At 39.0% G+C, this 18,435-nt stretch overlaps 2 protein-coding genes across 2 annotated transcripts in view; one reads left to right on the top strand and one right to left on the bottom strand.

The window, feature by feature from the left end:
- The window catches only part of WDR63 (WD repeat domain 63), a 23,002-nt gene extending 12,848 nt beyond the window's left edge, over window positions 1-10,154 (top strand). Inside the window, exons 12-21 of the mRNA XM_026853914.1 lie at window positions 1,509-1,582; window positions 2,981-3,128; window positions 3,839-3,926; window positions 4,962-5,089; window positions 6,103-6,166; window positions 6,587-6,717; window positions 7,396-7,600; window positions 7,918-8,009; window positions 9,262-9,395; window positions 9,923-10,154. Coding sequence (XP_026709715.1) covers window positions 1,509-1,582; window positions 2,981-3,128; window positions 3,839-3,926; window positions 4,962-5,089; window positions 6,103-6,166; window positions 6,587-6,717; window positions 7,396-7,600; window positions 7,918-8,009; window positions 9,262-9,395; window positions 9,923-9,929 — 1,071 coding nt within the window. The 3' untranslated portion in view covers window positions 9,930-10,154. The remainder of the gene's footprint in view (window positions 1-1,508; window positions 1,583-2,980; window positions 3,129-3,838; window positions 3,927-4,961; window positions 5,090-6,102; window positions 6,167-6,586; window positions 6,718-7,395; window positions 7,601-7,917; window positions 8,010-9,261; window positions 9,396-9,922) is intronic.
- Window positions 10,155-15,055: 4,901 nt separating this feature from the next.
- The window catches only part of SYDE2 (synapse defective Rho GTPase homolog 2), a 28,896-nt gene continuing 25,516 nt past the window's right edge, over window positions 15,056-18,435 (bottom strand). Inside the window, exon 7 of the mRNA XM_026853915.1 lies at window positions 15,056-17,465. Coding sequence (XP_026709716.1) covers window positions 16,963-17,465 — 503 coding nt within the window. The 3' untranslated portion in view covers window positions 15,056-16,962. The remainder of the gene's footprint in view (window positions 17,466-18,435) is intronic.

Here is an 18,435-nt window from a genome sequence, read left to right on the forward strand (position 1 = left end):
TCTTCTAGGTGCTGTCTGTGTAACTCAGAACTTACGTTTTCTATGATGGTTTTAAAGCTTCATCATACTTAGGGTCTATATAGTTAAAAGGCCCAACACTATTACAGGAGTATTGGATGCTCATTTACTGCAAATCGTTGCCGAAACTAATTTGAAATGTCAAATGCAAAATAATGACAGTGGAAAAGCCAGTCAAGAGGAAGAAAACTGAGATCTTTAAAAGGTTTATACAAATTAATATAGTAGTAATTTTTGCAAACAAGATACTGCAGTCTTTAGCAACAATACCAGAAAAATGAGGAAAAGGATGCACATCCATCAAAAAAGAAAGCTGATACAACTGTTCATTATTAAATTATGCTACAGTAGTACCCATGGATACTAACTGGTACCAGATGTAAGACATTAAGAAAGGGGCTGGATAGCAGAATGCCGTTGTGGTCTCTGTTGTTTGCGTGGGTTTTTTTTCCCCAAGGTTTAGGCTCAAAAAGGGGTTTTCATGTTCATCAGGGATAACAGATACAGGACACCCATGCTTGACAAAAAACACTAACAAAGGAATCACTTTGTCAATAGTTAGCAATATATACTGGGACATACTTTTTATTATATAAACATGGAATGTGTGTCAGCCTTTGCACATCATTGCAGTTTTTTATGGCACAGTTCCTAAAATCAGCAGTTTATTATTACATATCAGTGAAGAAATATTCAAAGGTATATCCAGAACCTAATTCAGCTTTGCATGGTTGAGACTGCCATTCTGACTCCAGGTACACAACTCATGAATGAAAAAAAAAAAAAAAAACCTAAAGAAAAAAAAAAAGTGTAGCTGAAACTTTGCTAGATAGTTGATGAGTAGTTTTAGTCAAAATATATATGTTTTGCATATAGTGGAAATTGTATTTGATCAGGACATAGCCTATAATCACTTGTTGCACCTGATACCTTTCCTATATTTTTCAATAAATTAAAATAAATTTGGTATAAAACAATGACCAGTTGGTAAGTAAGTGCTATAAAACCTGCAGAACCCCACATCCACAAAGAAAACTATTAATAATTAGCATTTGAAGGTACCACTACCATCTCATAGTATGGTCTAGCCAAGTGATAATTTAAGAGAGAGATGACCCATGGCATAACCTTGGCAAAGAGGTATCACTGCCACTACACTTAACTGTTTGAGATAAATTTCTCAAATGATTTGTTCTTTGGTTAAGCTGTATAAAAAAAGTTACTAACATGGCAATCTAAGGAAGGCCTGACTTGCAGTGATGCCAGCAAGTATTTATCCTGCTGACTTAATTCAGAATTTTACGTATTTAGCAGGCAAAGCTGGTATCACTTCACTTGCAGTCCTGATTTTCAAACTTTACCAATGCAGAAACAGTGACTTAGTTTCTAGAAGCCTGTTTTATGCGTTGAAGTACTTACTTAGCAGAGTATCATTTTTGTCTTGCATCACCTTCTCCCCTTGTAATAATTATTGTTACTGTTATTTTTAGGACAACCGAATTGATGCTACTTTTGAAAACAGAGATGAAATTTGTGTGCAGCTTGTAACCTGCTCCTCTGATTGGTATATACAATACATATCCTACAAGTTGTCTTCCACTTTCTTTTAGAAAGCTTTAAGGAGCACACTCCATGATTTATCTAGCACACTTCTGGATTCCTATCAGCCTATCCTGAATGGCTGAAATTCTGTATGCAGAAGAGAAGCACATCAAGTTCTTGGCCAGTTAAGCCCTTTACATTGACAGTATTAAGGGTTCATTAACTGAAAAACCTTACACATATAGGCTTATATTCCGTGTGCACCTTAAGAAGAGTGCTGACCACATGTGCTTGGGCCTAGAGTGCCACACCCCCACACTTACATCAATTATGTGACTTGCACAAAAAGCTGTTAAAGATTTTGAGGCCACAGAAATACTGCAAACTGTATTTAAACTTGGAGACTTAGATTGCAAAATTATACTGTATGAATCTCTGCTTTTGTGGACTGAACAATCATGATGGTCATGACCAAATAATCCTGTGTGAAAGACTGGCAAGGGGGCAGAATGCAAAAAGTGGAAATAAATGTTAGCTTTCATGATGGCAAAGAGCTTAAGGCTTCAATGCTGTGTGCCTGGGCTTAATCATCAAAATGAGGGTCAGAGAGAGCAAAATTTGGTAATGATACAAAGTTTTTCCCCTAATCAAATACAGAGAATACTTCAAAGAATTAAGGTAGAAGAACAATCGCAAATACAGTTGTTAATAATTTTGCAGTGCAATGCAAGTAATGTACATGAGAGATAAAATTTAAACTACACTCACATCAGGGCTCAAAATTAGAAGTAGTCTCCTAAAACAAGAACAGAGAAGTCACAAGGATGTAATGTCATTCTTGAAGAGCACAGGCCCCTAAGAAACTCCCGATAGAAAAGGGAAAGAGATGTCAGCCATGAGGAAAATCATCATTGTCTATATCGTATCTGTGAATGAATGTCCAGAGTAGAGCAACAGGAAAAATCAGAGGGCTGAACGCTCCAATGAGAACAGATTCAAGTGAGTGGGACCATTTGCCTTGAGTGTCAGCAAATAAACTGACACACACAGGAATTGGGAATGAGGTTCAATTCAGATTACTAGATTACCTGCTACAGAGTTCTGTTCAGTTCTCTCAGCCTCCAAGAATTTCACTCAGGTAGTGCCAGTAACTTCACCCAGTAACTCTCCATAAGCCAACTGTATGTATGCTATCTAGCTGCTCTAGCATAGCTAACAACTGATGAAATGGTAAATAAAGGAATATATACCATCATTTACAAAAGAAGTAATTAAGTATCTAGCATCTGTGGGCTTTCAGGGTCTCTTGCTATGTGGTTTGAAGATGAAAGGCTAAAAAAATAAAAGCAACTTTAAAATGTGCAGAGAACTGCATCTGACAGACAAAACCAGGTAATAACATCATACAATCATTTTGCAGCTCAGTACTATTTTGGGGTATTCCAGCCACCAAACTTCCTGAACAACCTTCATCTGAGAAAGTAAGAGAGAAGGACATTTTTTATATGCCCTCTGATGTTCCAGATACTTCTAAGCATCCAGATCTTTGCTGGAAACCTCTCATAAAGGTACTGTACACAAATACAGAATAGAAGGATCAAGTTGAACTGTAGATATAGCCAGAACTCCATAGGAATGTATTCTTTTGCTTCCCAGCTCTTTAATTTTTCCAGCAAATTGTGAGTTCCTTGTGAATTTCCTTCCAGTTATGAAATGAAGGGTTTCAACATTTCTCTGAAACTTCAGTAAAATGCAGTTTGAAAAGCTAACTGCAGTAGGTGCAAAAGTAATTGTTCTTGTCAGCCTTTTCAACCATAGCACTGTCTTATCTCAGTGGGTTCCAAACTGAGAGACATGGTCATTGTCAAGAGAATCATAATTACTGTTCACCCAACAATCAGTCTGATGAAAATGTTCATAGCACTTTGTGAAAAAAGTGAGGCTGAAAATAATGTTAGGGAAAAAAACAAAAAGGACTTGTTGACCTGTGCTGCTTAGAATAGCTACAAGCTAGTACAGTCATTGAACAAGTATGACCACTGGAGCTGTTTTTTTACTAGAAACATGGCAAAATCCTTACAGGGAAAGGATAACACAAGAGAAACCACAGGTTTGCATTTTCCCTGTGCTTGTGCATGAGGCAGCACATACTGTTCATAGAGCATTACAAACACATTGCAAACTGAATAGACCTGTTCCATTACAGCAGAAAGTCATTTAAGTCTTGTACCTCAAAAAAATGACAAAATGAGTTAGCAAATGCATTTTTTCTGAACAGATACATCTGCGTGAAAGTGATCCTAACACAGAGTATGGCCCTGTCAGAATTAGTTTAAGGGAACTGCATTATCATTGCAAAACCTCAGGTAATATTTTTATTACACCTTACTGGGGAAAATGTTTTTAATAAGTTTATATTTCAGTATATATGTCATGAAAGCTAAGCAACAAAATGTGGTATAGCTTAATACATCTGGAGAAAAGGGTTTCTTAAATATACTGGTATTCAAAGTGTGGCATACATGTATTGACCACAAAGACACGTACATGTATTGAATACAAGAAGAGTAGTTCCATATCCATGGTAACTCTGCCAGGTTTTACTTAATAGTCCACACAAGTCCCCTAACAGGCTCTTTATCCCCGAAAGAGTATGTCCTTTTCAGCCCTTACAGAATACTATTTTTGTAAAAATAATCCTGGAGTAACAGTACATATTGTAGGTATTTCTGTAGCGCTTTGGATAGAGGAGTCACTCTTTACTAGAGAGCGTGAAGTTAGCACTTCACATGCTGTAGTAGATCAGTTCTTATTATGGTACTTTGTGGCAAGTACACACTACTAATCCCTCTGTAAAGCTGTCAGACTGACACAGAGGTAGCCCAAGCATTGGACTACCTGAGAGAGTACCTGCAAACAATGCCAGAAAATGCCTTTCTGGCAGTTGAGCTGCTGTGGTGCAGCTGCTCCGGCGCCCACTGTCACTCCACAGACTGCAGGAGGCAGGGGGTGCCATTCCCTGGAGCAGCAGTTAGCTCCTGGATGTGGCAGCTAAGGGGTATGGATGCCTAAGTGGAGTTCCCACAGAGACACTGCTGCTGCGTAAAACTGATGAAGAACAGAATGGTGCCACCCTAAGTAGCTGTCTGGGTACAGGAGGCACTGATTGAGAGCAGCTGCAGCAATGGGGATACAGGAGGCACTGATTGAGAGCAGCTGCAGCAATGGGGAGGCTCCACCCGGAAACAGTTAACCTGCAAAACTGCTGCTTTACTTGGCAGTGTCTTATCTTTCTTCTTGAAGTTCCTCTTAACCATGAACTACCTTTGTAAGACAAAGGATTTGCTTGGTCTGATAAATTCCAGTGTATAATAAATAGGTATAACCATATTGTTTCCCAGAGAACGTGCAATCTCTGAACCCCCTAGAAGTACCCACCAAAGACAGCCTGTATACAAAGAGGACTACTTCAAGCAAAAATCTGAAACTGGTAGAGAGCATCTCCACTGATGTTTTTGTTGGAACTGAAGTAAGTGAAAATAAGAGATTATTAATGAAAATGTTAATCCCAAGATATCTGTAAGACTGAATGATTAAATAACACAGTTTTCACAAATGTATGGACATGCACGTTTTCTTCAGGTGTTAACTAAAAAGATCCTTCCAGACATGCCACATTTTACTGCCATTTTAATACATTTAACTACATGCTTAAAATAATAATAAACTCACAATAGGAACCCTTACTTCAAGGGCAGAATTAGAAGACATTTCCAAAATATGTTGAACTTAACTACCTGCTAGCAGGAACCAAACAGTATTTCCTTATACTAGAACCCATAAGATTAGTAGTATTTTTTCAGTGTTTCCCCAAATGCCCAGTGAAAACATTTGTATCAGTTTCCCCCACAACTTATTTCTACTGTAGGAAGTCCCAGCTATTCCTAGCCCTCTATCTACCCTATGTATCTAAAATTCCATCATCTTTCCCAGTTTCAAGTTCATATGGAAATGAAAATCTGGCCTCTAGCTACCGTTTTGCTCCTAGTCACCTTTTCCCCAAATATTGGAGCAAAGCATTAACTGTAAAAACCTAATTCTGCATGAAGGACTGTCTACATGCTTACATGCTACTGCTTACAGTGGAATAGTCTGCCCAGGAAGGTGGTGGAGTCACCATCCTTGGATGTGTTTAAGGGTCATTTAGATGAGATGTTGGGGGATATGGTGTAGGGGAGAACTTTGTAGAGTAGAGCTGATGGTTGGACTCAATGATCCCAAGGGTCTTTTCCAACCTGAATGATTCTATGATTCTATATATCATGGTAAGTAAAACTGTTTTGGTGATATATAACTGAGAAATGGTGATCCAAAAGGTTAGTGGGTTTTTTCAGTCACTGGCTGCAAATTCAGGTTTTAATTTACTCAGAACATATTTAATGATGGTTATAATTAAGTAAATCACAGCTTAAAAACAAGTCACTTTTATCAAAGTCACCAAGCTCTAACATTACCATTTACTTGATTTTTCTGGCATCACAGGATGGAGAAATTGTTTATTCTAACTGGAATATGGAAATTGATAGTGACTCAGCAAAACCAGTTAGTAAGTTCAAGTTTCTCAATACCCATTTAAACCTTAATGTATCCCTAACTTTAAAATATTTGCACCAATATTCTTTCTTTTTAAGGCTCTTTCTCATCTCCTATAATAGTTTATCTCAACTGAAGACACCAGGATTTAGCAGTACACCCTCAAAAGTGCAGTTTAGCTGTCATTACAGAATAGTAAACCCCCCCTCCAGTATCACAGGCGCACTTCTATGTACCTATTGGCACAAATCATGGAAGTAACTAGAATTGCAGCAATTCCAATTCCTATACCTTGTGAGAGAAAAAAAAATGAGGCTAGTATCTCTGAAGCCTGTGCTGGATCCTGCACTCTCGTTTTCCCCCAAGTAATTCCCATGGTGAAGATGATCACTAAAGCATTAGTTACAAGCAACTGCTTCTTTCCTTCCACTAGGTCAGAAGCACACTGAGAAATACATCACCCACACTGAAACTATCAATGCTCTCCAGAGATCTCCATTTTTTAAAGACATCATTCTAAGCATTGGAGGAAGGAATTTTGCCATTTGGAAAGAAGGGGTTACAGTAAGTTACTTTAACACAGCTGTAATATAATTGATAGATATAAAAGACAGAACTATAATAGCCTCACAGACTGTATTTTCAGAAATGTCTGAAAGTTACAAAGCTTCATAGTGTAGCAATAAATTAGGTATAAGAAAACCTTTTTCTTCACATCAGAAAAACCATTTTAGAAATAGCTTTGTAAACTTGCCTTTTACAGAAGAAAAAAAAAAAAGAAATTACCTTATTTAATCCCAGCCTTGTAAAAACTATAGCATCTCACCAAATTATTTCTGCTGCTAGGGAAGAATAAGGGCGATGTGTGATACACAGGTCTGAAGAACTCCGGTTTAGGTCACAGTCTTTTCGTCATGTGAAGACAAAGGAACATGGGGTTTTTTACAGTTTCTCTCATGTAGGAATCCAGGTTTGCTGCACCTGGCAAAATCTCAAGGCCACAGATTTTAACAGCATATAGACAGATTACCTTAATAGACAGGAAGTGAGATAGCGGGTTTTTTACTTCCCGACAATTCTCTATCTGCAGAAGGTGATACCAATTTTGACATTGGTATAATTTCTGTAATAGGATCATTTCAATTGTGAATGCTGTCAAATTATAAGAATTTGAAGTAGTGAATGGATATTACTGTTTGATTGTTGGGTCTATCTTTTATTTGTTTTCCAAAAAAAATTAAGTATGGACCAATCCTTCAGTCAAGCTGCTCTGCAGGAAGATATACTACAGGACACTGGTCCTTAACAAGACCAGGAGTCTTCTTCATTGGCAGAGATGATGGAAATATAGATATTTGGGACTTACTGAAGAAATCTCACGAGCCATCTCATTTCCAGAACATCTCCAAATCAATGATCACTTTCATCAGCCCCTGGATTGCCTCACGTATGTTCATGCTGATTGTGCTTTACTGTGCCACCCTGGCTGCAAAATGGCCCATGATCCAAGGCACACTAACTACTATGGCATAAAGCAACTAAAAGCATTGAATTTTTTTTAAAAGTTTGAAAGAGCTTAAACTTTAAAGGGAATTTCATTTGTTAAGAAAATAAGAGGGCAATAGGGCTGCCTTTTGCTGAAGTAAACAATAAACCAAAAAGACCACGACAAAAATGAACCCTCTGTAAGCTCGAGTTTGGGTGGAAGTATGTGTTACTGTTGGAATTTAGATTGTTTATGTGCTTTTATCAAATATCTTTCAGCAAAGCAGCATTTCTTAGCTGTTTCTGATGATCTTGGAGTACTGCATGTTTTGGAAATCTGTCAGAAACGAAGTCACCCTTCAAGGAATGAGGTTGGTAAGAATCTTTATTAATCTCTGTGACACTTCATCCAGAAAACTCCAGCGCAGAAACAGGCCTGCCTAGAAGTACTTGCCTTCAAATGGATGGCAGTTAATCTGAGATCAGTATGGCCCTTTTCTCCAAAGATCAGCTGTAACAAAGCTGGCTTTTGTACAGAGCTCACATAGGAAGCAACTAAAGGAAACCTGGGTGACACTGGCAGAATTCCACTGCTCTAACCTGTCTACATGAAAACACAGTAGAGTTCAGCATTGTTTGCCACATGCATAAAATGACACGTGGTTTCATGCATTAAAACAATGCTATATAGCATATAGTAATGTAAACATACCAAGTTTCTTTTTCTTTACACCATCTTGTCTGCATTTGCATCATTTTTTCCCTATACATTTGGTACTTTGATTTATACATCTTGGTTTCTCCTTCTAGCTTAGTTAAAGCGTGTTTTGCAAACTGTTACTAACATTACCACTCATTCATTCTCTTTTGAAATAAGGATTATCTCTACCAAAGGGCCATGGGAACAATGGAAACTGTTTAAGTTTCCCTTTATTTCCACATCATTTTCGGTTGTTCTTTTCCCCTACCACCCAGCCAAAGATCAACTAGTGTTTTCATCTCATCCAGTCCAGCAGTCATACCTGCTACCTAGTCCATTCTTTTTCATTCAAATCAAGGTAAGAGCTAAGTGCTATAACATGAGAAAACACATTGCTTCTGTCCAAATTACATGTGTTTTGAAACTACACTATTTAGGTCACAGAATTATTAACCCAGAGGCAGTCACTAATATTTAGATTACGTTCATTCTAACTGAAGTATTCACTGCAAAATACTTGTGGAAGAGACTAACGAAAACTAAAACACAGAATCCCAGATAAATGCATGGTGTAATACTGAAGTATGGCATTTTATGGTTTCTTTGTGCCTGAAGCTGGGTCAGTGAGGATTTGGACTGATTTAGCAAAATCACTAACCTAAAACTAGTTAAGCTGTTTCAGTGCAGGTTCCTGAAGGATGATCTACTCAGAGTCAGTGTAATAAAAATTATTTAACCCCACACATATTTGTATCCAAAATCAACTGGTTTCGATACACATCTTAATATTGTTTTGCTGCAAATTATTTGGATAGAGATATCTATATTTCCAGTATAGATAAACTAATAATACTCTTAGATCTTCAGCAATAATTCTGTGTCTTTGGGTGTGTAATGACCCTTGTCTGTCACTCTGTTAATAGCATGCCAATGTACTTGATTATTTTGAAAGAGAAGTCAAATATCTGAAGTATCGTGAACAAGAGTTTCAAGAGTATCAAGACCTTCAAGCCAAAACAGAATTGAAACGGAGCTGGAGGCACAGAGAGAGAAAACAGTATGTTGTACTTGGAATTGAGAAAGCTTCCTTTGTTTCTTTGGGTCTTTAAAACACACCTATTTTGCTAGGCAGGATTTCCCATAGTGTTTTCAAAAATCAGGATGGACGTAATCAGAATAGCAGCTCATTTCACATTTACGATTCTTAGGAGTGGAATAGATGGTCCTAGTTCACATGAGTTCAGCTCTTGGTCAAGCTATGAATTTGATTTTCTTTTTACATCAGTTGCTCTTTCATAAAGTTACTTTTTGGCAGCTTCCCTACAAACATTGCTCCTTCAGGCTAGGAGAGACTCCAGCTTTCCATTCTTTATTCACATAAGGATTTCGCCTATCTATTATTTGGTAAATGGTTTAATGATACTAACTAATCAACCAAGGAAATGACAATTCAGTTAATGTAGCCTTAAGTGATGCCTATTTTCATTAATTTGTGATAGCACCAATATTATCCACTGGAAAACAACAGGGTCTCGCATGGAGATTTCAAAGCTTAACAGTGCCTGGTATGTGTTTTTCCTTCAGAGTATGACTACTCTACAGAAAATAAAAGGGATGGAGGAGCAAGAACATGGAGACTCTATTGTTTCTGGACCTGAAGAAGCAGATGCTAATGGATTTAGGACTAGTAAAGTGACAAAAAATACTTTCCTCGTCAGATGCTTAGAGCCCATTATCACCTTTAGAACAAGCAAGCTTATTTCGGGACCTCTTTATCTCAGCAGAACATGTTTAGCTTCAGAAACAAAGCATCGTGCAGTTAGAGATTGTTTCATTACCTTTATCCTTTTGTTTACTCACAATGTGGTTAGAGAACAATTGTTTTGGGCACATGTCCCCTGCTATCTTTAATTAATATAGTTATAATTAATATTTTAACTGCTTAAATAATAGTTTTCAAAGTTCTGTGTCTGTCAGGACTCTCTAAGCTGTAAAAACCATAAACACAACTCGGACAGTCAAACCAATGTGCCACCCCTCCACCTTATATCCACCCGCTCCCTCCCACCAGAGGGGAAGCCATTCTACTCCAATAGCTATATTCACACAGGCCATACAAATTCTGTTACTCAGCTCCAGCAAGCATCTCCTTCCTCATCCCCAAAGTATTCACTCCTATTGAAAACTTACAGACAAGCAGTAAGTGTTTTTGAGATGTTCGGGACAAGCTGCTCTGGTGATACAGCGACAGAAAGCACTCCAGAGCAAAGAACACTCACCTCGGACTTGTGCAGCCCCATGTACCCGAGCTGCTGCTGAAGGGAGAAAGGGAACATGTGCAGGCACCTCAGATGACCACAACAATCACAGGAGATGGAAGGAATAATTCCTCCTGCAAAGGACCCACTGTCACCTAAGGGATTTAAAAATCAAAAACAGATTCTGAATTGCTCTTGTACATCAGTGAGCCATTGCAGCTCACGAAGGAACACAGCTCATAGGAATGAAGGTATTTTTTACACTAAAGATGATTTCATCATTAGCTAGCTTTACTCCACCCACTACAACTTCCACAAGCAATGACTTCCCCAAATAGCATGTGCAGTCACCTGGATTACAGCAGGGAAGAGAGGTGGCCATCACTGCTACAAGAGGATTTATCCCAAGAAGATTGCCACAACACTCAGAAGGCAATGCTACTGCTTATGCAGGGAATAGTCAACACCAGTGCTCCCTCAACAATAGCAACCCAGTTCTGTTCCCCTAAGTGCAGCCACAACAAATATTCACCATGCTATAGTCTTCTATTTATTACTTACTGCACACTTAAATGATAGGGGTCCCCCCTGCACCTCTGCTGAGTCCATCAATATGCTAAGGGAGGACCATATAAATTACTAAACAAATTTCAGGGGCTGCTGAACCAAAAGCAAAGAACTGACCACACTGTTCATAAACCCTTCAAACTTTGCAAGCTGAACCAGTTTTATGTGCCATCATCAGATTAGAAAATGATTGTTACTTAAGCCTGGCAAATGCTTACAAAGAGAAAACCAAATCCATTAAAATATATTGTTGCCTTGAAAAAAATCAGCATTATTTAGAACAAACAGCTTTTACCAAGCACACCGTGGCTCTTGAGTGTGTACATTTCTGTCAAAAGACAATAGTGCTTGAGAGATCGAACAGTGTTATACAGAAGTTTTAATATTTACCAATGTAAATGAGTTCAACAGCTCATGAATATTAATGTCCATCCTCCATCTGCAGAAAGGACTCTTTCGTAAGTGGTGTTCTGCTTGTGGCACGGTTTCAATAGCCAGGTCAGACACCATGTAACTGAGCACAGCTTGTCAAGCAGAAATTAAATCTATCAGAGGAGGACAGATTAAACTCTATACGGGTGAGTTCACTCTTTCCATGACTCACCAAACTGTTTGAGGGTCACAGACTCCTGTCAAACAAATGTCCGTATGGTCACAGTAGACACTAAAGCACAAAAGGCGACTGACACACAGGGGATTTGCAGAGAGGATCTTCGGCTGACAAGCGATAGCCAGCGCCAGTGCTCTGCTTTGTCAGAGTACAGTGTAGCCAGATATGAAACAGGAGCAGTGTGAGCCTCCTATGTCCCTAAATAAACATTGCAGATTGGTTTTAGGCACTGTTAAACACACACCCCTTCAACTTTCTACAGCCAGGATCACCTCATTGCGTACTTTTACCACTTCGATTGAACTTTAGTCAGATTTAAGAGATGTTTGGTACCTCTAGGTAAGACTTGGTTTGAAAATCAGTTTTTTCTTTGTTAGTTTGAAGTTTAAATGTTGTAGTAATATTCCTTGCCCCTCATACCAAGCTACCTCCAAATTAAAACCAGGGAAAATTCAACAAGCACATCCCTACCACCTGCAGCACAGTGTTTGCAGTCAGAGCTCAAACAGGAAGAGAACACAGCTTCTCTGCTAAACCAATATTTAACTAACAGCCTGCTCCATACAGATATGTAAACATCCCATAACCAACTCATTAAAAAGATCAGCTCTCTTATCAGGCCTGAACTTCGTTAAACACCACCTCAGATCACCTTCCACAGATTTCTGATTAAAACAGGCACAAACTACATATACATTAAAATCAACCATACATCATGGTTTACCTGGAAAATCCAACCACCCCCTCTGCTGTAGCTCTGTCACTACAACCCAGAACAGGCGGCAGTCTCAACATGAGTCTTGTTCCCCACCACAGAGGCACTCGTGAGAGTTTTGATGAAAATATTCTAGAAGATAGCCGGATTTCAGCTGGGTTTTCCTAGCAGGGAGGACAAAGAGACAGCAGATCAGGGCTCTGCTGATCAGACCCTCTCCCTCCCCAGAGCAACCTGGAGAGATGCAGGAATCTCCCAACTGAAAGGCAATAACGTTCCTGAGAGCCATTTTCTTCCTTGTTTCTGTTCCCAAATAACACCAGACACATGAGATTATACATCCCATCACAATATTTTATCTTCTCTAATGCAATCCTAGTTGTTAAAATACCTGTAGGGTTGGCTTTCCATTATCTCATGGCAAACTGTCCCACAGGCTAATTTTGCCTAGCATAACATATAGGGTTTCCTGCACGGCTCTAAAAAAGTCAAACAGAAATAAAAGTTAATTCATTGTGTAGGATGAGATTTTGTAACAAATGTATCATAGCTACACTGAAGTATAACACCAGTCCTCCCCCCACCCCAAATAACCATCTTCCAACTGTTGCTAGCTGCAGTTTGAGATAAAAAACTTCTTATATCAAAATACATTTTTACTGTTAAGAAAACCCTATACCTTGGGATGGGAAGGAAAATAAGGGGTTAAGAACTGGCAGCACAAATAGCAGATGTGTCTCTGGCTTATCAGATTTATAAATTTTTCTGTAAAAACCCTGAGTATCTACTTCTGTTGGGGCTGTTTCCCTCTATTTTTAGAACCCATCTGAATAGCTGCAGCTACATTTCTTGCCTGGTGCATTAATAAACATGCACAAACGTTAAGCATTTGGAACAGACAGATATAGCGCTCTAAGTTTCTGAGGGGGTAGGTCCCCAGCAGCCTAAGTCAGCCCAAGGTCATGCTGTCACCCCCTCTACTCCACATCCCACACTATCCCTCCTCATCTCTTGCACGCTCCTCTAATATGCCACTTTGAGAAGCTGATAAAGGAGGAGAAGCAATTCAGTGTCAGCTGGATCAGCCACACAACCCAGGCAGCATCTGGACAGTCCTGTTTAAACAAATAGCAATGGATTAATTAAAAGTCTACGAATGCATCTAGTCCACTCCTGAACCCACCTAAGTGCATTGTATCCTTAACACTTGTCAGCAGAGTTGCACAGACCTATAGATTCTCTTCTGCTTTTCCTGGGGGACTACAAACTACAGTTCTTAGCTGGTGCCCAGCCCAGCACATGGCCATCACTGGGTATAACAATTTGTATGCGATTTTGGTGCAAGTCCTGTAACTGTTTCTGTAAGAGCATCTACATCCATTTTCTTTACCGGGGAAGCGGAGGTCCCACTTGAAGGAAAGTCCACACGCTCCAAGGACATCTGCTCTCTGAACTCAACTGCAGGCTCTGCCATCTGCTTTTAACCTCTTCTAGCACTAGTAAGAGCCCCTGCAGCACAGGAGCTGTTCCCAGTGTTGAACTGAGTTACACCAAGCAGACAACAACAAAGGTTAGTATGGTAAGAAAAGTTCCTGGCTCTGCCCACAGGGTTCAGCAAGAGCTCTACCCTACAAACTTCACACAGCCCGAGGCTGCTCTTTTGTATATTGAAAAAAAAAAAAAGTTCATTTTTACTTTGATATAAGCAGGTTGTTTTAATCTCCCAATTTAGTGTTTCTAGATTAGGGTAATTCCCACACTAATCCTGTTCCTTAAGAATCTGTAACAATCATAAACAGGCAGCTTGACCAGATTATATAAATAATATTATGAAAGATAATAATATGTATAAGAATATATATAAGGGACAACTTATAACAAAAAAAACACTTGGGAAATGTCTCTTTAAAAGAGGATTTCTAACATACAAAACGTGTTCTACATGTTATAACGAGATTAGCAGCAAATGTTTCATTGGAATAATACTAATACTTTACTATATTTTTTACTAATTAGATTAATAGTTTATGAAGTCATTCATTTCCCATTCTAAGGTTAAAATAAAGTTGACACAGCAGTGCACTGCTGTACTGAGTTACAGAACCCTCCTGTAGAAAAACCTTACACTTATTCAAAAGGTACTCACATCTAGATTATAATAAACAATAAAAACTTAGTGTTTCATTTATCAAATAACTTTAAAGGCAAACATCTTTCATCTAGTGCCAATACATCTACCCACCCACTGCAGAAGCCAGTCTATGTTTAAAAGCATCAGCATCCTGCAACAGAAGAAATGCCGCCACAACACCGGTTTGGCAACTTCCTTAGAAAATTATTCCTTTTGGATTTAAATTGAGTAGTGCTTTAGTTTGGTTGTTTTTTTTTTTAATTATGTAACCAAAATGTCAGGTCAATCTAGAAACTACAATAGAACAAAACATATTCTGAAAAGCTAAATGTCTTTATGAAATTAATTCACACGTGCAGCCAGTGTAAATGGATGGCACCAGCTTAGACAGGCTTAAATAATCACTAACTAGGCTTAGTTAAATGTTGTTCTTAATTCAAATTTTATTTAGAATTTAAATTTATAGTTTAAAAAGTATGCACATTCTGTAGGTATAAAAGTTTAAAAAAATACATCGATTTATTGATAAATGCTTCAGGTTAAATTTACATTTTCATACATTATCATTATATTGCATTAATTGTTTTGCATTTTTTAACACTTACAAAAAATAAATTAATGAGATTGAATAAACCATTTGAAACCATGCTAAAATAATTCCTTAGAAGAAAGAGGTGAAGTTTGACATAATTCTTAATTCCTTGCTAGTGTAAATAAATAACTCTTCAACTAATCAATATAAGGGAGTACAGGTTAGCAGAAAATCACTTACCCACAGGGTGAATGGAAAGCCATGGTGAGATGCCAACATTGTACCAAAAAGATGAAGAGAGTTAACTTCTATTCAGCCAGCTGACAGCAACTCAGTGTTTGACCTCTCAAAACACATAATCCTCTCGACCCCACCCACCCAATCTCCCCTTTCTCACTTGGGGTGACCTGTGAAGGAATGACTCTCTATCTCGTTTTGGTTAGAGGGACTATCAAAACATCTGTATGCAATTTAGTAACTATTTTAATTAGATCAAAAATGCCTTGCTTGAACACAAAACTTCTAATTACTCACCATAAATTAGCAATGATAAGAGAAGATTTGAGAGGATGGTGATAGCCGAATTTAAGAGTCACGGTGAATGGCAATCCCACCCAAACTCCCCAGGAATAATGTCACTCAACCCATTCAACCCCATGTAACAACTCAGATTTACGTTTTTGGGAGATTAATTTAAGACTCAAGAGAAAGCTGCAACTACCTTCCTGCAGAATTTGAGTCTTGCATCTCCAGAGCCACAGCCCTTCTGAGAGGGCTTGAAGACCTCTAACTACTAGCAGACAAAGATACTTCAACAAAAATGCATGAAACTCTGGAGAGAGAAGTAGTATTGAAGCATCAAGAATAAAGTAGCAGTTTACAAGGGCCAGAAGTACTTTTTGAAAAGTAAATACCTTCCAGACCTCCTTTACATATGAAAAAACACCGGGGGAGGCAAAGAAAAAAAAGGGAAAAGATAGAAAGATGGGGAGGCAGTGAGAAAGAGTTAATAGTCAACACCTCTGAACTGATGCCCCTGCAACACGCAAGGTCATTTATATTAATCATTCACCCTGCCTTCTCTCGGGCTATGTTTCTGTGCATAAATCAAATGCTGTGTTACCCAAGGGGTAACTTAACCTGGCATCACTGAACACACCTTTCTAAAAAAGGGTCCATTCCATAATTCTGAGACTCCTCTCCTTTCCAAATGAGACACATGCACATTTATACATAGATATATACAAACAAGGTTAGAAAAATATTTAATTTTTGCTTGTTTAAATAATTACTGAAAAGTGTTAATACAGGAATACATTAATATTTGTACAATTAAAACTTTATATATAAATATCATATATATATAAAGCATTTTTCATAGCAGCCATTGCATATATAGTAAAACAAAGTCTATCTGAAGTCCATGCTGCAAAACTCAGGCCAAGCAGCATTCATCCTCTTCTGAGAGGAACATCTGTAGCGGAGACAGGATTTCAGGAATGAGGAGTTCTGCTGCCACTGACAGCAGAGATGTTGCTTTATCTTCTATCAGGTATTGCCCAGACCATCTAAGTGCATAGTGTTTTTAGGGAGAAATGCCACTATGTGGAATCACCTCACAGTCTCTAAGCTTGTCTCTAACACCCAAATCAGGCCAACACCTTCTTCTAACAAAAGAGTGAAAACATAACGGAATGGCTTAAAATTTGTTAACACAGGACCTTCAGGGGCACTGTCACTCCTCACACGGCTGTGGGAAGCCCAGTGAGGGGCATGGAGGCACCAGGAGGAGGTGTCAGGCAGGACAGGATTTAGTAACTCATGTTTAGTTTGTTTTTCTTGAGCTCCCTTTCCAGGTTTCCTATCAGAGTATCAATGCTTTCCTGCAGGTCTTTGAGGTTTGCTCTGTGATCCACAGCAGAGTCTATCGCTTGCATTGTCAAATAGCTCTGAAACGTGTGCTCCCTGGGGAGAGGCTGCAGGCATTTTACTGGGGCATCCGATTCCTCAGCTTTGCTGCCATCATCCCCGCTCTCCGTATCTTCTGAAGGGACATCATCATAGTCTGCTTCGCTCAGGCAGTCTTTCGGGTTTAAGAAGTAGTTCTCCCCACAACTACTCCAGTCTCCAGCATAGCGGTTGCTTGATGGGCTGTCTAGACCTGCTGGCCTTGGTCTGAGTACCCCAGACATCTCGGTACCACTCAGATTCAGCATCTGAGGTCTCTGCCTCTTGGGTCTCAGGTAATTCAGGGAGGAGGGGTGCTCGGGAAATGCATTCAGATGTGCTGGTTCTTTGGCAGGCGAGTGATGTACTAGAAAAAAGGAGAGGTTAAACCAGTCAGGACTGAATCCATGCTGCAATAAGAAAAGTCCATGACAGATGCCCACTGTCCTCCCTTGATGTCACACACTAACAGCATGCATGAATACATGCAAGCTTACAGCCAACACATTCCACTACTAATTTCCTGCCACTGTTTGGCATGAAATAATTAGAAAAACTACTGTAAAAGCTCAGTTTTGAAGATTCATGCCAGATTCAAATTGCAATGAAGAAGCCTATCTAAAAATAGAATCTCTCAGAGCATCGATTAAATTCACTGAGTGAGTTAATCACCATCCAGCTCTGGGTCAAAGAAAAGCAAACAGCTCAGCTCACACACTTCATCCAGGCTAAAGGAGTAACAGAAAGCAGGCACAGCAAAAGAGGTTAAAACACAACAAAAATACCACCGAGAAACACCTAGAGAAGCTGAAGATGCACTGAGATTTGAACTCTTCCACTTCTCTTTTGCCCTCATGTTCTATGCTATTAAAGAAGCTCATTTGCATTAATTTTCTAAGCAGCCACAACCCCATGTCAGACATAACACTCAAACAGGTTTGATGGCAATGTTACCTGAGCTCACGATTATACAGCATAAGTTACTAAGTCTCCTCCACTGTTACCGGCTTCCTATGGTAAACAGCACAAATATTTTTACTGGCCTATTAAGCATCTGAGCTGCAAAACTTCTTTCGGTTTTATACAGACCATTACCTCTTGTAAAAAGTAGCAGAGACTTTCTATTTCCACTCACCAATGAAAACGCAGCACACACAAACCCCTGCAGTTCACAATCTCACCCACTCCTCGCTACACACACAAGCACAACGGCTCAGTCCTGAGATGTACCCAGTGCTTCTCTTCCCAGGTCCGCATTACCGGTCTCTCCAGGGGATTTTAGCCTTACTTTACATTTTGCACGCTAACATGCAATAACTATCACTGCTCCCCCCCCC

The sequence above is a fragment of the Athene cunicularia genome, assembly GCF_003259725.1.
Source record: "Athene cunicularia isolate RWA chromosome 8 unlocalized genomic scaffold, athCun1 chr8_part1, whole genome shotgun sequence".
Classification (NCBI taxonomy): Eukaryota; Metazoa; Chordata; class Aves; order Strigiformes; family Strigidae; genus Athene; species Athene cunicularia.